The sequence below is a fragment of the Betta splendens genome, chromosome 24 (assembly GCF_900634795.4).
Source record: "Betta splendens chromosome 24, fBetSpl5.4, whole genome shotgun sequence".
NCBI lineage: Eukaryota > Metazoa > Chordata > Actinopteri > Anabantiformes > Osphronemidae > Betta > Betta splendens.
The window spans coordinates 6,061,061-6,083,279 of NC_040901.2; the positions used below are offsets into that span (position 1 = coordinate 6,061,061).

At 46.2% G+C, this 22,219-nt stretch overlaps 1 protein-coding gene across 9 annotated transcripts in view; it reads right to left on the bottom strand.

Annotated features, from left to right (window-relative positions):
- Positions 1-822: 822 nt before the first annotated feature.
- pak5 (p21 protein (Cdc42/Rac)-activated kinase 5) overlaps positions 823-22,219 on the bottom strand; it is a 37,133-nt gene continuing 15,736 nt past the window's right edge. For 7 of the 9 annotated variants that reach the window (XM_055506421.1, XM_029140874.3, XM_029140876.3 and 4 more), the window contains 11 exons: positions 20,791-21,023; positions 19,593-19,637; positions 8,804-9,643; positions 6,579-6,788; positions 6,336-6,477; positions 6,112-6,266; positions 5,014-5,147; positions 3,152-3,278; positions 2,707-2,832; positions 2,499-2,633; positions 823-2,425 (listed from right to left, as the gene is read on the bottom strand). In XM_055506421.1, coding sequence (XP_055362396.1) covers positions 2,270-2,425; positions 2,499-2,633; positions 2,707-2,832; positions 3,152-3,278; positions 5,014-5,147; positions 6,112-6,266; positions 6,336-6,477; positions 6,579-6,788; positions 8,804-9,643; positions 19,593-19,637; positions 20,791-20,994 — 2,274 coding nt within the window. In that variant the 5' untranslated portion in view covers positions 20,995-21,023 and the 3' untranslated portion in view covers positions 823-2,269. Of the gene's footprint in view, positions 2,426-2,498; positions 2,634-2,706; positions 2,833-3,151; positions 3,279-5,013; positions 5,148-6,111; positions 6,267-6,335; positions 6,478-6,578; positions 6,789-8,803; positions 9,644-16,597; positions 17,392-19,592; positions 19,638-20,790; positions 21,024-22,219 lie in introns of those variants that run through there. The other 2 variants (XM_041069418.2, XM_055506422.1) reach the window with 2 other exon arrangements.

Here is a 22,219-nt window from a genome sequence, read left to right on the forward strand (position 1 = left end):
CCGTGAGTAAAACAACGCAGCGTCGAGCGTCGAACACTCAAACGCGTCACAGGTGAAACCAATGCTGCTGATGATCCTCAGCAGCAACAGCTGAACTCTGAAATGAATTAAATTAAATTTCATAAAGCGTATGTTTGTTTCGCGGTGAAACAGCGTTTTTATATGTTTAACCGTAAGATAATGAAAATGCACAATAAACACATTTAAATGCTCCAAATTTTAAACACTGCTTTTAATTATACCTGTGCTTTTATTGTTGTGGTAAAAATAAATAATTAGAATACTCGTGTCTTTTTCAGTCGACATGTACACACTCTTCATTCGTGACTGTGGCGTTTAGTGACCGTCATTAATAGTAACTCAGTGACTCTTCATTGATGCCCCGCGCCTCCACCGCCCGTATTTGTGCTTTTATTTACTGGGCCATTGGCAGAAGTATGTCTCTCTGAGAAAGAAGCTCCATTCTCCGTCCGAGCTAAATCAATATCCCATTATAGTGTTTCAGAGGGAAATGGCTTAAAGGGAGGAGGGAGAAATAACCTCATATATTATAGCAACACTGATCCATGAGCGTGTCTTGGTGCGTCTCTGTTCCGAGGTGGCGTTGGGGTGAGACAGTGGGAATGAGTACAGCTGAGCTTAGAATATGGAAGACCCAAAAAACACAGAAAAAGAAAGTGCTGATGGCTGAGAGGACGTCCTTTGAATAATCTGACGGTGCGCTGCTTGAAAACAAAATCTCTGCTTGATATGAGACACTGAGAGAGGAGGAGAGGAGACTGTAGAGAGAGATGAAGGAAAAATACATGCAACACATCTCAATGTTTTTATGGGCGTTTTTTAATTGAAACCAGCTCCACTGATAACAAACATGCAATATCACTGTACTGTCCAACACCACAGATAAGTGTTACTCATTCAGGTCCCGACACGTTGTCACGGGCTACGCACGCACACACACACACACACACACACACACACACACACACACTGATGCACCTCTTCTAAACACACAGACACACTCTGACATACGCACAGTCATATTTACATATCACAGTGAGTGATGAGTCAAAACGATGCAGGGAGGAGGAGGATTACACTGTTGTCCCGGTCCGACCAGACATGGGGGTGACAGCATGGTTTCGGGTGATCGCGAGTGTGTGTCTGACTGAGACGGTGAGGATGTGAGAAGAAAACAAGACCTTTTATCAGCATCCTGAAATCTGTGTGGTACATCTAGGCGGGAGACTCAGATACGAAGCTATGAATAGGGACGAGGCTCCTAATAGAAAAGAAAACAGGTTTGTGTAGAAGAACTTTTCTTTTTTGGTCAAGTCCACTCAGTGTGTGCTACATTTAAATGCATGGTGTAGTTACAGTGTCATAAATACAGGGCATGGCGACCTTATAAATAGGAGGAGGGTAAAGCTGGGATGAGACATCAGCTCATATCACTGTTTGCCGCTGCGCTTATTAGAACCCTTAACGAAAAGCCAACAGATAGAAATGAACAGAAAAAGGCCACGCTACCCCCAGAAAAGCAAACGTTGCAATAAATAAATAAATAAATACTTTAAACATACAAAATTCTGACGTTACCCTTTTCCCCAACATTTAATGGAAGTTCTGTCTACAAATGTAAGATAATAAATATATTTAGTATTTCTAGTAACAGGTAGGTTTAGGGGGTTTATTTGGGATTTCTCTCATTATTTTTTAAGCAAAAATCGGATTATAAACAGTAGGAAAGATCTCTGCAGAAACTATTTAATACTGCTCATATCACAATGGTTACGACACAATAAAATACTGCAAATTACCAAAACTGTACAGAAAAACTTACAAGTTTCTCTAAAATACATTTTCACCGTTAGTGCGCGAGGCGAGCGATCCGATGGAGCAGCCGTCGGATCCGGCCCGGAGGCGGGCGCCGCCTCTGGGCCGCGGCTCCCTGCGGAGCCGGAGGCTCTGGGGAAGAGACGTGACTGCAGCAGAACGAACGGGGAGCGGGCGTCCAGTCGATCCTGGCGCCGTGCGCTACGTCAGCTCTCGGGTTGTGAAACAGTAGCTTGTTTTTTTTTTTTTTTTCGTTTTAAAGTGTCTTTCTTAGATATTCCTCTATGTAATCTACGTCACAATTACAGGTGAGTGTTAGTGGCCCGGCCCCGGGCGCCGGGGCCGCTCTGGCTGGGCGACGGCGGCCGCCCTGGTGGCGTGTGTGCAGTGAGGCGTGTTCTCAGAGTGGGGTGGGCCGGGCGGCGCCGGCGGCTCAGCGGTGCCGGTAGTGTCTCATGAGGGGCACGATGCAGGAAGGCGGCCCCGACAGCTTGAGGAAGGGGTGCTGCAGCAGCTCCTGGGCCGTGGCCCGCTGCGACGGCTCCCGCACCAGCATCAGGTCCAGGAAGGAGCGCAGCACCGAGGACACCTGCGGGTGGAGAGAAGCCCATGAGCGGTGCTGCGTTAGCCGCCGCTGCGCGCTGCCGTGGCGCCACACGTACCTTGTGCGACTCCTTTAGCCGCGGCGGCAGGTTGTCCCGTATCCGCCTCATGGCCTGCAGAGGGGGCTCGTTGAAGTAGGGCGGCTCTCCGTCCACCATCTCGATCACCATGATCCCCAGAGACCAGATGTCAACCTGCGGCAGAACGCCCGGTCCGGTGAGTCAGCGCCGCGGGCCGGAGCACGTGTGCTGCATGCGTCCTGCTCACCTCAGTCCCGTAAGGCAGTCTAGAGATGACCTCCGGTGCCATCCAGTAGGGCGTTCCCACCAGGGACTTCCTCTTAGGCACCTCTTTGGAAACTTGGGCACAGAAGCCGAAGTCTGATAGCTTGATCTAAAACACACAACCCGCCGTCAGCTTCGACTCTGCCTTGTATTAGTCCAGAACATCTGTGTTCGATTTCAAGTACTTGACTCTGACCCGCGCAATAATCTCCTGTATTAGCGGTTAATTCTCCTCTAATTAATCCTGTCTTATCAGCAGGTTGGAGGACATTAGGCGGAATTTAATTAGTGGGGTGTGACCTGTGAGTGATGACTGGAGCAGCAGTGGATGAGATCAGTGTGTGAAGGCGTTGTGCGACTCAGTGCCACAATGGAGCTTAGTAATACAGAGAGTTAGGCAACAGGGATCTTCTGATTTAAGGACGTACCCTGCCGTCGCTGGTCAGGAGAATGGAGTCGCTCTTTATGTCGCGGTGGATGACGCCCTGCGTGTGCAGGTAGGACAGAGCCCTGAGCACCGACAGGCAAACGGTAGCGATCTGCTCCTCGTTCATCCTGGGAGGACGAGCAAACACACACACGAGGGGTAAGACGGAGTTAATATTCTGATCAGCTATTTTGTTCTCTCTCTATACAGCTTATTGGAGTTTTAGGAGCGTACAGTTGCTGACTGGGCTACAGCACAGACTCCCTGTCATTGTAAAGAGGCTACAGTTCAACACAGCTGATGTCGAGCAGAAATCCAGTTTGAAAATATAAAAAAAAGAAATATCCCCTGTAGCCTGCAGCGGCTGGAGCCGTGATGTGAGGAGCAGGGCCCCATATGGAGAGACGAGGCGATGCGGAGTGTGTGTGTGTGTGTGTGTGTGTGTGTGTGTGTGTGTGTGTGTGTGTGTGTGCCTGAACTCGCAGCTCCACTGAACTGAACATTACGTGTAGCCCCAGCTGGCCGGGCCGTGCTGTGCTTTTTGTACAGCGTGCACTCTGAGCCGCCATCACACACAGGAGATGAACACGAGCATAGATGAGTTCAGACTGTCCCAGTCATCATCCAGCTGTTGCCCACCTTTCCTGCAGGAAAGGCAGGCTACACCCTGGACGGCTCGTAGGTGTGTTGGACACCTCTGAGCACACACACACACACACACACACACACACACACACACACACACACACACACACACACACACACACACACACACACACACACCTTCACAAGCGTCGTGATAAAAGGAAGCAGCTCCAGGCCACAGATTGGAGCAGATTTTATTGTCACACATGTCTGAATCCACAATCAAGTCGAATAAATGAGCGTTCTGCTGGAGGGAAAACAACTGGCTACTGTAACTCACAGTGTATGGGGCGCATGCAGAAACAATTCACCTACTGCTGCACCCCCCCCTTGTCCTTCACATATACAGACTTAAATGGAAAACAGGATCGCTGAAATAGAAAATTGTTTCACACAGAAATTAATGATTTTAATGAGCATTTAAAAGTTGTCAAGGCTTTTGTCACACACACACACACACACACACACACACACACACACACACACACACACACACACACACACACACACACACACACACACACACACTCCGCATCGCAGCTCATTAGCTGAACCTACAAGTACAACTGCAACTGGAACGTGACCGGAGCTCGGAGCCGCTCTGCCGCTGTGTGTGTTGGACGTGTGTGAGCTGATGAGGCTTGAACAATGAGAGGCAGCTGTTACCTCCACAACAAAGCCCTCACCTAGAACACATCTACAAGCAAACGGATCTGCTGCCTCGTTTCTTAGGGTCTGTAACTGAATATTTAAAGGTGTTTACATTCATTTCCACTTAAAATTCAACAAACTCCCTACAAATAATGGAAAATGATGACCAAAGAAAGAGTTAAAGAGAAAATGAACCCAGTAACGTCCTGCTCACTGAGCTTTTCCACTAAAAGCACTCATGCCTGCAAACGGGCAAACATCTGTGTGGGAGACTGTTCAGAATACTTCACAGCAGCAGCAGCAGGCCACAGCCTCACCAAAGCGTGTTATTAAAATCCAGCGCTACATAGCGCTAATGCTGACACTCTATGCAAATGACTGTAATTAAACACCAAGCACAAAGTTAGCAGAAAACAAAGAGATGCAGCGCTCAGAGACCTCAACGGCGAGGACGCGATTTGGAAAAGTTCCCTGAACTTGTTTCTTCTAATGGTTATTTGAGTCATTTCAAACAATGCCCAGATTCCGCTGTACCGCTCCATTGTGCCCACGTTGCAGCTACAGTACCTGGTGTGCGTCACGATGTCGGTGAGCGCCCCGCCCTCCAGAAACTCCATCACCACCCACAGCTCGTCTCCCACCAGGTAGCTGTTGTACATGTCCACCACATTCTCGTGGTGGTAGTCCCTCATGATCACCACCTGAAGAAGAAACGAACAGGACGAGAACAAATGATGTAACTCCTATATATGAATAATATAAAGATTAAGTTATCATTTAACACTTTTGTATAATTATTCACTAGATTTAACTTGACCTTTGCATCAATATACAGAATTACTGTAAATGCTGTATGTTACAAATGTTACAAGGCAATCACCCACTTTTACATTAATGTATTCATATACTATGAATTATTTATTAATTTCACTTTCCTTTGTCTAATGTGAACATGTTCTGGAAGCTTAACCATAATAGGATTACATATAGAAATTAATAGGATTACACATGGCTAATTAGTTTAGCAGAGCCCCCACTACTTCACATCTGTGACGCACCGTGCACACACACACACACACACACACACACACACACACACACACACACACACACACACACACACACACACACACACACACACAGGCCCAAAATAGCAATTTTTGCTTGAGAAAGGAAATTCAAGGTTCTCCCTTTATTCAATTCACATTTTTCTCCTGCCCGAGCAATCGTGAGCGAATGTGATTTATGTCAGTGTAAGAACAAATGATAGGGGTTCATTTTTCAACAGTTAGAGCGCCGTGAATAGAAACGGCTATGAATAAATTTCTTGCCTTGGGTTCTACTTAATGTTAAGTAAATACATGCAGCTATGAAAATGTGTTAGCGGGTGTTATGTCAGGGAAGACAGATGTGAGCTGAACCGAACGCTGGGATTTATTTTTATCTGGCACAAAATAACACACATTTCCATTTTTTTCATGGCCCCTGCTCCACGTCAGAAACAATGACTGACAGGTCTGATCTCATACATGCTCTTTGATCTACATGGTTCATACATAAGCATCTAACACTGAACCGCTGAATTAATTAACGCATCCAAAAGCAGAACATGACATGTTGTTGTAATACGTAACAACAGAAGCGTTTCACTCTGACGGTCCTTGCCTCATTGAAGAGCAGCTCTCTCCTCTGCTGTTTCCTGAGGTCCATCTTCTTCACCGCCACCTGCTTGCCGCTGTGCTTCTCACTAGCAATGCACACGATGCCCGTGGAGCCCTCGCCGATCTTAATAAAGCTATCCAGGTATTCCCGGGGGTCACCTGTGTGAAAAGCAGCCCAGTTCAAAACATGCGGCAGCCATTTAGATTATTTGATGATCATTTTCTCACCTGGGTTGACGACCAGCTGAAGTGCAGCTCTAAACTGTTCATGGGAGACTCGGGAGGGTTGAGTGTCAGAGCTGGACCCCCAGGAAGGGGGCGGGTAGGCCCCAGGGGGGATGTAGGGGGATGAGGGCTGGGAATAGGCCCCCTGCAGAGAACACACACACCAGAGTTACTGACGTAATTCCACACTGATAAATAGGATTGACTGAGGCATTATTTCATGTGAAACCGGTTAAATGCTGATACCTGGGGGGTGTACGGCGGGCTGGGCTGGGAGGGGGGGTGGTGGTAGGGTGAGGGTTTGTAATGGTGAAACACAGGCGGGTAGGGCAGATGCATGGGGGGGTACCCCGGGGGCTTGGTGTGGCTCTGAGGTAGCTTAAGAGGTCCTCGGGGGTAGGTGTCGCCACCCGCAACCTGGGGGCTGCCGTCACGAGATGGGCGATCGTAGTCCCCCTGGGGAAGAGAGGGAGCAGGCGTCAGCGTAAAGGCCTGACCACACACGCTGTCCTTATGATATTAGCTCTATGCTGCGAATATGTGTATGAGCCGTGGACAGAACTAATGGAGGACACTTAGTCCACGGGACAGAGACCATATTTCACCATTAGCCCCCAACAATGCTTCTCAACTATGCTCCATTCATCACGCACAGGAGCCCAGGGAGCATCCAGATCTGGGACACCTTTTCCTCACCATCCCAGTTTCACAGCTATGTCTATGCATGGACATTAGTGTACACACACACTAAAACTCAGGTCTAATAAAAGTGTCCTTTAATGACTTAAATGAGCTGACTCATAAAGTGCACACATACGAAAACTGAACACACCACTAGTGATTCTAAACCCACAAAACTGAAGCCTTATGTGTAAAACCAAACACAGCCATTTAAAAAAATATATACTAAAAATATGTTAGTGTTAAATGTAAATTACAAATGATGAAAGTAAAAGACAAAGTTCTTGAATCTGATGATTCATCTTTGCTTGACTGTCCAACTTAAAATCTCAGGAGATAGAGAGTATAATTGAAAATGTCCTCTCCTGTGTCTTTTTCTTTTATTGGTTTCTCTGTCTCCATCACTCTTTCTTTCACAGTCACACAAAGGAGCGCACACACACCTTCACACCAGAGATAGGGCAGGAGGAGGAGCCCCGATGTGTTGGGACGCTGTATAATTACATGGTGTGAACTCTTTTAATCAATCACTCCCAGGCAGGTGTGTGTGTGTGTGTGTGTGTGTGTGTGTGTGTGTGTGTGTGTGTTCGTGTGAGTGTGTGTGTGTGTGTGTGTGTGTGTGTGTGTGTGTGTGTGTGTGTGTGTGTGTTCGTGTGAGTGTGCGCGTGTGTGTGTGTGTGTGTGTGTGTGTGTGTGTGTGTGTGGGGGCGCCTCCCTATCGTTGGCCGGCACCACGAGCTGGCTGTCAGCCAAGGGTCTTCTGATCCATGTTGGTTAAACGCGCATTAATCTGAGTTTGGCAGGGTAATCAACAACCTAACTCAACTGTGAAATTGAATTCCGCGGTGGAACATCGTTCGGCCAGTTTTATGCTAAGGCTGCAGAAAGGGAAAGTGCCGCAACATCAATTTGTCACAGAGCTGCAGTACTGAGCTCGCGCTCGCCTCCAAACACTGAGGGGAGGAGAGAGAGGAAGGAGGAGAGGGAGCATTCGTGTGGATGCGCGCGTGTGCGAGACCAAATCTTTGCGCTGTCTACTGTTACGTCCCCACTGGCTCCCAACAACAGCAGTGAAAAAGAAGGATTTACTTCAGTGGTGAGCAGGCTGAGCCAAGAAAAGGAAGGAAATGAGAATAGGAGTGTGGAGAAGGTGTCTTTGTTACAAGGTGCAGGAGCCCAGAAGAATAATAGTAACTGCTCCGGCTGCAAACTCTAACAAGAGAAGACTAATTCTTTCTGATTGATGACTATTAGTCTGATTTAAACGAAGTCTAGAATCTTAAATTACCTGCACATACTATACATTTCCAATAAGAAAAGTGACCTTCTGCAGGATTATTTCCAGCCGCTGCTCCCTTTGCATTCTCCTTGGCTGTTTTTCTGAGTTGCTATTTACTGAAGCGTGCAGGTTAAATGGCTTTTCATCAAGGCACCCTGGGATCTACATCAGCAAACCCAGTTTCCCTCTCAGCTGCTGGACTCGCTGCGTGTGAAGGGGAGATGATGGAGAGCTGCTCCGGCTCTAAAGGCTGGATGGTGAGCCCGGCCGGTAGCATCGCGTGCCCCCTGCTAACCGTGTGATGATATTGATATTGAAAAAAACCCCACTGGAAGCCAAGTGTGTACTTACATTACACAGACAATAAAGCAGAAGGGATGTGGATAAATGTGGACTGTCTCATTCCCTCCAAGTGCTCATCACAAGCACCCAACACACCTCCTGTAGCTGTATGTGTACAGCAGCTAACGCTAGCTAATGACTAGCGTGCTTCCTTCTGCTACGTAGTTACCTTAGCTAACGTCTGTGAGTTGGTGAGACTTTCCGAGAGCCGCGGGTAAGTGTAGGAGCTGTACGGATGCGCCTGCGGGGGGTTCTTGAACCCCCCGCCGGCCGCGTACGGAACGTTGGGCTCCTGCAGCCCGGACCCCGACCGGGACCGCTGCCTGATCGCGGGCGTGGGGCTGGTCTGCGTCACGTAGGAGCTCTTGGGCCGCTTCTCGTACTCGTCCCGGAGGCCGCCGTAGCTCCACTCGCTGTCGGGGTAGTTGATCTGCTCGCTGTGCAGCGAGGCGCGAGACGGCGTGCCCACCGAGGTGTCCCGGTAGTCCTGGCTGGACGAGCCCCCCACGGACGCTCTGTAGTAGCCGCTGGAGCCCACCCCGCTCCCCACCGTGGACGCCACCTCGTCGGCCGAGCGCCCCTTGCTCTCCAGGTACGTGTGGTAGTCTGGGGGCAGCTTGCCGTAGTCCGACTTCTGGGGCATGGCGTCTGGGTAGAAGGGGCTGCGTATGGGGTGGGAGTGGCCATTCTGTTTGGTGAATCTGTAGTGCCGGCCCACGGCCCAGTCCCCGTCGATGGAGAAGCCCGGCTTGCTGGGATCCTGAGAGAAGTCCCTGCTGGAGGTGTCGAGGTCACAGGAGTAGCGGGAGTAGTAGTGGCTGAATCCGTTCTCCTCCGGGGCGTTGGGGTGAGCGCTGCCGGGGGGTTTGGAGCTGCAGCCGGCCTGGTGCGGACCCGGGGGGCTCTCTTTGCGCAAGGAGTTGGAGCGCGTCACCGAGATGTTGTCGAATTCCTCGAGGAGGCCGTTGATGGAGGCGTCTTTGGGAGGCCGGTTCCCTCGTACGATGGTCTAAGAACAAGAACAGAGGAACTCAGGGTTAATATAGGAGAGGGTCTAGAGGCTTTACATCTGATGGAGGCAGCTCTGATACAATGGGCCGCAGTACATTCAATTTCAGTGTAATCATTCTCCACTGAAAGCTGAATGAGATGAATTGAAATTCTCTGGTGGACTTAAATTTCAATTCATGTGTATCAGGGCTTCGAGACAAGTATGAAATGAATCATTACTTGTATTAAATGAATACTGGCATCGTCTGATTATATGGCAGGCGTTTGTCTACACAACCACTACATGTGACTTTGGATGCAGCTACAAGAAGCAGGGAGATAAATGGTCGGACGTCGTAGATGTTTAAAGGAAACCAGCGGTGGCTTCAAGTAGGTCCTTCCTGCCCCATTTCCCTCACAACGGATGAGCTTCATTTTCAGGGGGCTGATCGCAGCATATTAAGAGTCGTGAGGGTTTGGTTTAGCGGTCGTGAGGCGCGTGAGCACACCAGTGCGAGCTCGTCCACGCAAATGAGGAGAGAGGGGGGGGGGGGGGGAGCGACTGAACACACAGGCTCACATCTGCTTCAAAGGAGCGGCAGCTTAAAGCTCAGGGGTGCTGCTTATCCCCACCCACCTTGTGTTAAGCCCCTTACATGGCTGAATGGTGAGTCATGGGGAACGGCTGCTTACAGTAGTAGTCACTGAACTACGCCGGGCACATATGCTGCCTTTGTGATGCCGACCGTGGTCGTCGCCGCCGCTCGGACGCGGCCGCGACGGGAACACGCCCTGCGACTGCTGAGTGGAAGCACAGCGGATTATCTGAATCTCAAAATCTTACGTGATCTATTTCCGAGTGCTCGGAGATGATCGCACAACTGCAAGGTTTTATTTTCTCATACTTCACTGTCTCAGTCATGTTTCCCCTGCGTTACAGCCTCTAAGTACCTCAAGCATCAAATCCATCAGCGTCTGTTTAGCTCTTAAAATACACAATCTCAGTTCTCGTCCGATTCGTGCTTCACTCACGTACGTAGAAGCAGAGTGTAATTCATCCTTATTGCTTCAGTTTCGCATCCAGTACTTTTTTCGACAGCATTTTCCACCGATCACTGTACATACAGTGAGTACTGTACCACACGTGCTTCTCCTGTGTTGAACCCACTGTAACAGTGTCACTCCAGCAGCTTCTTTGGCAGCTCTCACTCTCTGCCACACACCTTTCACACTCCATGCTGTGGTTTGTCACATGTGCTGAGGCAGCGTCGGAAAACTGGGATGATCATCAACTCGGAGCTAACAAATGCACTGTGCTCTAAAGTCCAGTCACGTGTGCAAACATACAAAGAATATTACAATAATAAAACTAGCCTGTTGTGATGATGGTCTAGATGCAGCTTCATGTTTTTGTTTCTTGGCTGTCTATTTTATGGTTCAACGCAGTTGTTTCTCCTCTTTGCTGATTCCAAGCCTTTCACAGTTCACTTCCCTCTTCCATTTTCTTATTTGCTACACCTTCCCCTCCTCCTCTTAAACACTCCAGATGCGTTCCTCTGTGTGAGTCCTATGGGCTGTTTGTGGCTGTGAACTGGCACCCAAGGTGAAATGTTGTGTAAAAGCAATGAATAAAGTCTATCTGTGAGTTCAAGGCTGTAGACGGTGAGTCCATCATGCCTTGGACAGATGCTGCAGTCCACAGGGAGTAGAGAGTAGTATTTTTCAGAAAAATAATATTCATTTATGTATTTTTAACCAACGTATTATTATAAAATAAAAAACAACGTGTGACGTGAATGTTTGCATTTCAGTGTGGTTTATGTGAATTCTGAGGCACATGATGATGTGCTACACGGATCCTGGTGATTCTGACCTAATGCAATTGGCACGCGGCAGTAGGAGGAAATTAGGAATCATTATTTTCATTTGTTCATAATCAATAAGACTGTGTCATGTGCGCGGCGGCTACAGAGGACAGAGGGAGTCGGAGGGAACAAAGCAGTTAACCAAAGTGAGGCGATGACAAGGCTGTAGAAGGGAGAGAGGCCGAGGTTAATTGTGTGTCAAATCAATGTCAAATGGTCGGTATCAGGCATAAAAATCATTCCATTAATTTGAATTAGAGAGCTGATACCCTCCTAGGCCCCTTCTCTCCTCACTTCACCCCCTTCTTACAGCTCCGCGAGCCTTGTGCATAGGTCGTGTTCAGCACTGGCTGTGACAGCAGCCATATTTCACCGGCGTGCGGCGTTGGCCTGTCCTTTAGTGATAAGCTGTAATAGATCTACTCTCTCCACTCACCACAGCCTGTTCAAGGTAAGCACAGGAGAGAGGTGATGAAAGGAGAGGAGAGGAGACCAGAAAATGAGATGGGATGGCGCACGCTGGTCACATAAAACCAGAAGAAACTTAGTAAAAGCTGTGAAGAGGAAAGAAAGAAGATTCACTGGAAGAAAAGAGGAGACACTTGGAGTGGGACTGTCGTAAAAAAGGGAGCCGTGAAAAATGAGGCTCGTTGGGAGATAAGTGGGGATTAACCTTGCTGGTAATGAAGGGAGGGTGTGATGGGAGGAGAGCGGGAGGGAGAGAGGCGGCGATAATTAATGAGCTTGCCCTTCCTGTGACTCTCCCAGCGAGAACCCGGCTTTGGCTGCACTCGGCTGGCCAGCAGGGTCCCGGGATGAGTGAGGGGCCAGATGGGGGAGGGGGGGGGGGGTGCTGGCAGCAGTAAGCGCTAGTGTGCGGATGAAGGAAATATGTGAATGCACTCCATTAAAAACTGTAGTATTTGACAGACATACTGTATGTGAGACAGTTGAACTAATCTGTTCCCTAAATGTTTCACGTCACAGTATAGTATGTTGTAAACATGTCTTAGTAAAGGGCATGTACGTGTTTTTATTGTCATTTTTTATTTCTAGTGCGCACCTGCTTTTTTGACCAGCGTTACACCCACATGTTCATTTGAACAAAAAAGCATCCATCCTCTATCTTTCATATCTCTGTGACAGATTGCTGCAAGCCTTAATTATCTCCATCATTTGCATCGTTCCCTCTTTTCCCTTTAAATTGACAGACAACTACATTTCAATCTTATTGCCACCTCTTCATGTGAAACCCCCTGAAACTTCATCAAGCAGCCTAGACTTCACATTATGTAAAAACACTATTATATTTCAAACACACTTCCTACAATACTACTCAATTTAAAGCAGTTATTTCTTTGTCTTATTTCCAAGTAAATATACAGAACTGAAATGTACAAACGGTGAACATGCACCACACACATTTTTTTTGTGTCCACATCTCATAATTCCCTCTTACTCCCCCTCTTTTCATAATAAATCCCAGTCACCATCTGTACTCAGTGAACCTCTGTCACGACTCACACTGCAGAGAACGAGCACACATGGGTATCGAGCCACACAAAACCAGGATGAGCGCACACCCCCACTACTACTGCTACAGTCGCTGCAGCTCGTGACGTGCAGCATCCCCTCGTATCAGTGACCAATTTGTGAACAAAAGCTTATTCACTGCTGTCTGAGGAAGATAATATCAAAAAGCCCTTGAGACATCAGACAAAGAGACTACTCACGATTCTCTTTTTAGTGTCTCGATAAAGACCAAAAATGATCATCGGTGCTGATTAAAAGATGATCAAACCAAAACAACTAGTTGTGCATGAACAATGAGTTAAGACATTATTTGTATAAGAAGCATCCATCAATTCAGAGAAGTACAGTGATTATGGTGTTTTATCCTCTGGCTCCATCTACTGGACAAAACCTGTAAAAGCAACAAGGCGCTGAAACGTTACTGTGCTGTGCAAGTCAGGATATTACAATTTTCACAAAAATCCTCACATGATGCCATATTGCACTATTTATAATTTATCAGGACCTTTGAAAACTAAAAAGTTCTCCTTATTCCATAGTAAATTCTCATTCATTGTGCATTTTAGTCCTCATCTCCATTTTACTACGTACATTTATTTTCATAAAACAATCTCTATTCGCTACTTAGTTATATTGTTCTTTCTATTGATCTGTATGTTTTGCAATTTTCTATCATCTCCTTTAGAAAATAACATCTATGTGTAAAATATATTGTTAAAAATCTAAAGACAATTGTGAACAAAATTCCAAATTCATGCTATGGTAAAAAGAAGTTCAAACAGTGAATACCTAAGTTAAGTCACGTCATCATGTTTTTCTTGTACAAGTGTCTGAAGTGGATGCTGTGCTGCTCTCTGCTGGTAAGACTCAGCCCGTCAACTCCGAGTCATTCGCTGAGAATTAAAGGAGCGTGCAATAAAATGATGTGGATGTTAATTTGAGTGATAAAAGAACAAAGCACAGCGAGGCTCCTGGTAATAAGATTCCCCGCGGCACGCAGCTCGTTAATAATTAGAATGACTAATCCTGACCCCGAAACACGGTCGATTGTGACCTCAGATCACTATGCGGGCTGACAGATTGACCCACCTGTGCCATTTAGCCGAGGATTTCACTCAACGCTTTCGAGTTCTTGACATGTTATTAGCCAAACTACAGGGAAGGTCTTAGCAAACGTGAACAGGATTATCCAAGGAGTGGATTATGGAGCATTTCCATGATTAATAGACTGTGAGTTGACCTGTTTCCTCAGGCCATCCTGCTGCCTGTTACTTACAGGAGCTAATAACCATCATCTGATGCTAAACTGAGGCAGTGCACTGGTTGTTTATTAACTAACTGGATAACGTCACTTATTATACAGTATACTACTGTAATTAAAACAAAAACTACTGACTACTTCTACTAAAAGGCAGCATCAAGGACTTCCAGGGTACTTAGTTGGTTTATCTGTATACACCTGCTGCAGGCAGACTGTGCAGACCCTAAAACAAGCTGCTGAGCGCCCCCCCCCCCCCCCCACACACACACACACCGCCCCCCCCCCCCCCCCCCCCCCCCCCCCCCCCTCTGATGCGACCCCCGCGGCACCACGGGCAGCTGCTCAGAGGAGTGTGACCCAGTCCCCTTTCACCTCAGCTGGGTAGAGCCTCAACTACAAGATGCAGGATCCATGAGTCACACGGGGGGGAAACACATGGAACGGAGGGATGATGTTCAACTAAGTGGATTAGCGGTGGAGGCATAATGAAAAACAAACAAGTCAGACTAAATCCCCCAACCTCAGAAAAACAGAGTTATCGCGATAGGGCCTGGACAGAACAGAACAGAAATGTATATAGGATATAATGCTTTAAAAAAACATGAATAAAGCCAATAAACTGCCTTGACGGTGCTCTATGCCAGCATGATTCATTTAGTGAGCCAAATGGTTTTCACTGTGGGGACTGCTTCCTGAGGAGTTTCCAACTGAATCTGTCACTGTCAGGGAAACTTTCTGATCTAAAGCAGGCGAGGGCAGAGGAGAGGGAATCAATTAGCCGTCTCTCCGTTATCTTTGTGTCAAGTCGGAGACAGATAAACAGACAGCTGCCGGCTACAGATTAATTACACACCAGCAGTCGTTAATCTGAGGCCCGTCAGCCAGTTACAGGCCCCTGTGACGATCCTCATCCTTCAACAACCGGTCGCTACTACATTTAGTGCTCACTCGTGTAGTTTCTCACACTGGGTGCACACGGTGTCTCGATACGAACAATGAAGGTGTTATAATATTGTCCTTTTAATATTTCAGAGACTGTGACACACAGCTTATTCACTACAATTCACTTAGTCACTTCATATTTAATTTGGAGCCACATCTGACTTATGAATTCAGTTTATGACACAATATGAACAGTAAGTTGCTTTCATCGCATGAGACTCATGCGATTTGACAAACTAATCAACTCATATATTGTATGTAACAAAGCTCTGACATGTCCTTCAAAAAGGACCCACATTTAGAAGTTCTATAGCCGACGCCAGAACATTCTGAGCCGCCCTGGCAAGCACGCTGCACGTCGCAGGAAGCCGAGAGCCCAAAGCCAAAATTGTCTTCCCGACCTCCAGGCCTCAGCGAGAAGTGATCTGCAGAGTGTGACTGCGAGTGGCAGCCACGAGAGAAGACAAAGCGGGAACGCAGAGGAGGAGGAGCGGAGAGGAGGAAGGAACGAGAGCGGTCTAAATCAATGCCATCCTCTTCAGCCCAGTGCCAAGAAAGACAGATGCTCTATCTGTGTGTGTGTGTGTGTGTGTGTGTGTGTGTGTGTGTGTGTGTGTGTGTGTGTGTGTGTGTGTGTGTGTGTGTGTGTGTGTGTGTGTGTGTGTGTGTGTAATTGATTCTTCCATATAATAATAATGTGGGAGAATCCAAAACATTGTTTGTATATGTATGTGTGTCTAGGTGTTTTCACAATAATAAATCTGAACACTGACCTGGTTTTATGTTGAAAGGGAGGAAGCACCTCACGTCCTTGTCTAGACATTCATTCTCAGTCTGGAGTCCAGTGCCATGGACTTCATCCAGTATCATTAATACACTCTGCAAGAAAGCTGTCTCCTCAAATTAGCAACTGTCTGCCTGCACATGTCGGAGCCATAATCCTCTGCTTCCGTATCCAATGAAGACACATGTTTGCATTTGTGCTGAAGCTGCTTGACCCTCTTAAATCAGAAACATTATGTCTCCATGTCTCCGAGCTGTGTTTCCGTGTATGAGCGAACTCTGGAAAGCGACGGAAATATCCCACCGCGCGGTGCTTCGCTCGTAAACCTGCCTCCTGGCGAGAAACATGGGGAAACAACACGCTCTCAGCACAGCTGTGATTCATGGAATGTGTTAGAAATGCACCACGGATAGAAGCGGCATTCATGTATGCGAACCTTTGAACACCTGGGTCCGTTACTATCAGTGTTTAGCCTTCACTACGGACACACAGCGCAAGACTTGGACCTGTTGCACACACACATCTGCACAGCCAGCGACCCAACATGCAGCCTTGGCTCAGTGGATAGAAGAACACCCAACACGCCACCTGTACGTGTTCCTGAGCTGACGGGGCCTCATCACTCTCCAACGCTCCCACCACCTGCCTCCGCTCGGGCCACAGACGCCTCCTCTTCCCTGGATCTCTCAACTCCTCGGTCCCCTGACGCGCTCCGGCCCCGTTTCGTGCTGCTCTCCCCCCCGCCATAATACAGTAAGTGGCTGCAAGTCCGGCTGTGTGTTTCACTAGAGACCCAATGATCAAGTTTCCCACTCTATAATCTATCCTGGTGGGGGTGGAGGCTGTGTTTTGCTACAGTATCTGTGACCCACTCACAGTCTGACTGCACCTGTTATTAGCCAGTGTGTTAAGACCATAAGTTACTTATTTTCCCATATTAATGAACACGTTCAAAATGTTCCTTACAGTTCTGGATGAATTTTGGTTCGCCTGTGAGATGTAAAGTCAGGATATCTTTAGTGCGGCTATAATGGGTTTTGACAGTAGAGATGTTCACTTTCCTAAAATATCACTGACACGCTCACCACCTACACTACACTAACTCCAGTACATGTAACCCACAGTTAGGGTGCAAGCTGTGGAGGTTTGTCTACAGTCATTTTGGGAAATAAAGCAAAGCGAGCTCAAGGAAACATGGACATCTACAGTAAAGTGTGTGTAAAGTACCTCCCATATATCTAATCTAATTTCTAATTCACTGTTCATCAAGGGCCAGTATGACACATACCCAGTTTCCATGGGTTTGACCTGTCACTCAGCAAGGCTCTGCAGCAATCACACTGAAAAGCACACTCAAATTAAATCCCAATTCATTACACTACATAGATGTTCCATCGTGTTTTAGTATTTATAACCACATATTACAGCTACTGTGCTATGAGGTTCACTTACTGGTTACATGGTTTTATTAACATTTTTCAGTCTGAATTTATATTATTGCCCTGCAGAAAGAAATATATATATATATATAAGCTGAATCTTACTTTAACTTCCCACACATGCAGCTGAAATTGATATTATTATAAGCCATACAGTGCTTCTGCCATAATATCAATCTAAGACAGACCATCCAAGTGAAAATTCAGGATACCTACTTTTAGTTGTAGAAAATCACCATTTAATGCTCAGCTGTATTTGCTGTCAAGGCCCTAAGTAATAATATTAAAGTAATACTTTAAGAGTAATAATTTTAATTAAAAAGAGAAAAAATGTGGATTCAATGACATTCCAGAGGAACATGTTATTGAAAAGAGGAGTTATTAAGGAGAAATGCCGCACTAAATGAATAAAACCTTTACTTTTAGGAGAAATACAATTCCCACACAGGTCTGTGTCTCATTTACAGTACAAGAAACGTGAGCAAACGGGAATAAGGATTTGGCATCAGCACTTACTGTACATGACTACGCATCCACACGCGTGGAGACACTGAGATGTCCAGATGCAACTTGAGACAGCCCATAATAATAGCTGCAGCGCTGTCCCTGCTAATGCTAATGAGTGCAACATTATCACATGCAAAACCACATATGTCTACACATTAGATCCTGTAACATCAGAACCTAAAACATAAAAATGTGGATCTTTAGCTCAGATGTTGGTATATAGTAGTATACTTACTTACACACCACCACACAGACCAATTAATGTAGAAGCATTAGTTCAACACTGGTCTGGTGTGTATAAATCAGCATGTTTACTGTGAGCTGGTGGAGGAGGAAGGGGGGCAATAGAGATGAGAGACAAACCTTAAAGCTAAACTTTGGTTCATCTGAGATGAGCAGTCTGACAACAAGGCCACGAGCCTTGTGCATATACAATGAGAGAACACGCCGAGAGGCAGAGGCCAAGAGGCAGAGGGCGCAGCATGACGGCTGCACCGACCTGTGTGACTGCTAACGCGCATGCACGCACCAAGACATATGTAGAGACAGGGAAATGTCACTGTTACTGTACTCTGTTTCTGCATCTAACCATGGAGTGAGGACAGCGGTGGAGGTCTGCAAGAGTCACTCATACCCACCTGGTGTGTACTAAACACACACACACACACACACACACACACACACACACACACACACACACACACACACACACACACACACACACACACACACACACACACATGCAATTAGTAGATGGAGCTCTGGGAATGTGTCAAGAGGACGAAGCCTTATGTCAATCAAGTGCCAGGGCGGCCAAGGGGGAAGGATATCAGGGCATGGGTGCGACACTATAAATAATCCAGCCCACCTTGGGAGTCAGGGTCACACACACACGCGCTTAAGGGCCTATTGCGTTGACAATGATTCACTTACAATTTAGCAACCACTCCCTGTTTAATCCTTGCATTTGTACTCATTTGAATGAAATGCTCATTTTAAACTAAGTCTTCACTCTCTTTAATCTATTCATGGTATTCATGATTCATGGAATTACTCCCCCATAATGTCACTGTAAATATATATGAAAGGTCAGATGAAGTCAGGTGAGACAATATGAGGTGGGTTTTGCAAACTTCCTTAGAATGGCTACAATCTGCATTGTTTTGGATAAAGGTGTGAACATGACGGATCTACTCATACATGCAAACCATTTATGACCTATTTTCCACAGAGTCGTGGCCCATAGCAGAGCACAATCAACTGTCATGACAGCATGCACTTCACATCCCAGCACCCATCATCATCCCCATCATTATGAATATCACCATCATCATTATCAACGGCACGCCATGACAAGGGGAAGAACAAGGGAACATGCCTCTACAGATAATTTAGTCTTGTTGAGGGAGGCTCATGCGCATGAAATAAAAAGGCAGTGGAGATGTGGACGATGTAGTTATATTATGTGTGGACGCGTTTCTCCATGTTCCTGCTGACACATCAACTCCACCTGAATGCATGGCAGCAGGCAGCAGAGGACAGATGGGGAAACAGAACAGTGGAGTGGTGACTGGGTGAGAGAGGCCCAAAACAAAAAAGAGTGGGGTTAAAAAAAAGAAGGGAAGAGAAAGTCATACTTTGGGCAACGGCGTTTCAGACGACCGCACTTTCTTGGGAGATATCTGTGAAGAGAGCAAGAGAATTATTTTCTTGTTTCCCCCTCTTCAGAGATATCTCCTGTGGCACATTGCTGTTCTCTGTTACAGGACTTGAGTAGATCTCTGATCACATTGTTCTCAGGACGTGTGACTGCTTCCACAGAGATAAAATCAAAGGTTAGCCTAATGAGTGATACTCACATTTGTTTATTTATTCCCAGAAGCAGGTGTAATACAGAAGGAAAGGTCCAAAATTGCATAGCCAAAGAACAGTGACCCTCTAAAAGGTCAGAATTTGCAGTACAAAGGAGAAAAGCGTTAACCCTGTCCAGACTCAGGCCTAATACAATCCTGTGTATGCAAGGGGGAATTAAATGCCTATCATTAACTCTACTTAATCAAATGTGTCGATGTGATATGTTAAGAAAAATCAATGAACAACAACACATCAGAGGAGACACTCAGAAGGGTTGGAGACAAGAGACACACAGTGACAGTCACATGGGAAGTAAGGAGGAGAAATCACATAACCAGATGAAAAAAGAAATGCTTGTGTTATAATTGTGGGTGACTGAGACATTATTTAAATATAAAGATGTGGAAATATAGCAAATTTAATAGGATAGTGAGTTAGAAGTTGCATTATGCAATTAGTGACCAGCAGGGGGCAGAAGCTTAATGGGTTTAGTACAGTATGTGTCTATGGCTGAAATCTGCCTGCTCACACATACACAGACAAGGAACATTCACTAACATGTGTAGTCCAACTCTGTCATTAATATGTAAATCAAATTTACTGACCTCTGATTAGGTTTCAAGTCATCAGAAAAAAAGGTGACAAGGTGTTTTTTAAAAGGTGGATTGTGTTAATTATTCTTATCAAGGCGTCTAGATCTGTTTTAGTAATATGAGAACTTTCACTGTTGTTTTAAAGTCACACAATTGCTTAATGCTTGTTTGCAGAAGTATAAATAAAAGTCCATATATGACAGTTGGGGGAGTGTGAGGAAAAGTTAAAGGGTGTGAGGAAAGATGTGGCTGAGAATGAAGAAGAAACAGAAATAAAGAGCAAAACAGTCACCAAGGTGAAACAGGGCCATGTGAGCAATAGGCAGAAAATGATCGGAATGTGACCCCAGTGCTCAGGCCCGGCAGCCCTCGTTCATCCACATTCTACCTTCATTGGCGCCAGCTGGATGGGGGTGATGCAGGACGGGTCCACCATGGGCTTGGGCCGGTTGGCAGTGTCCGCTAGCAGGCTCTGCCATTGCTGCGGCAGCCCGGTGAACTTCTGCTCCCGCGGGTCGAAGCCTGTGTGGACCCGGTGCTCAAAGTTAGACGGGGCTGAGATCTCCAGCCGCTTCTTCTTCTTCCCAAACATGCTGGAAAACCCTGGAAAACCTGGCAAACCTGGAAGCCCAGAGAGAAGAGGTGTAGATTAACAACCAACACCCAACAACAGACTGTTTATTAGTTACATACAGAATATTTGATAATGGTCTATATTGCAGTGTTGTACAACCCTGTTGCTTGTTAAGCACAGGTTTAGAGTGTAAGTGAATAGCAACAGGAAATAGGTATAAATGTCCAAACATGCTAGAAAAACTAAGTGACCACTTTGGTTATGTAACATAAACATCCGAAGAAATAAATAGCTGATGCACAGTGGCAAAAAAGAGAAGAAGAAAAAACATGCCAAGTTAAGAATGTGGGATTTTTATGTAAGGTTCGATAGGAGTGCTCTCTGTGCAGTTTGCAGCTCTGGTCAGAAGGACATCATTCATAGCAGCGGCAGAGGCTCTACTCCACTGTTTGTGGTATTGGTGGTTGGGGCGGATGCATGAGGTCCAGTCATAGGAACAAATGTCATGGCGTTGTTGTTGTGGCTGTGAATGAGTCTATTGTGTCGTTCTATCTAGAAGCCTTTGTCCCGTCGCTCCCACCCCAGAATGCAGAATGTTAGCTGTGCATAGCGACCATACTTTCATTTGAGTATGAATTATAAAGATTGATTTCAGACTCATTTTAGTTTGTCAAGCTTTGTTCCTGCATTCTTCAGTTGTCCCACAAAGCTCAATGGAGCTTTTTAAAGTGGTTCTAATGGTTTACTGTGTAAAATCCAATAATCCGTATAGTACAGTTCTACAGGATCTCTATCTTACTGCATCTATTTTAGTTTTTTTAAATGAAAAAGCCTTCAAAGTTTGCATTATCTCCTAAACAAATGCATTGAAAAAAGTCTCCAAAGACTTTATTTCTAAACAGAACTTAAGCAGATAAGACAAAATGTGGCCCTGAATGTGAAATGTAATCATGTAATCAACATGAAATCTTCCTCAATTATTTCCTTCGCTACCCTGCAGGACACTTAGACAGACTAAATTAGTGTCTCAAACAGAAAAGATGGAGGAGTAGATTTGTAGGAGAAAAGCAGCATGGGGGGGAAGCGAAGGTGGAACAGAAATAGAGCAGGGGAAGGGACGTGACTCAGGAGATGTCTAGGAAGAAACAGATGGAGGAGGGAGAGGGAGAAGGGAGAAAAATGTTGAGTCGTGAACAGGTGACAGAAGCAGCACAATAACAACACAACAGATTATAAAGCAGCA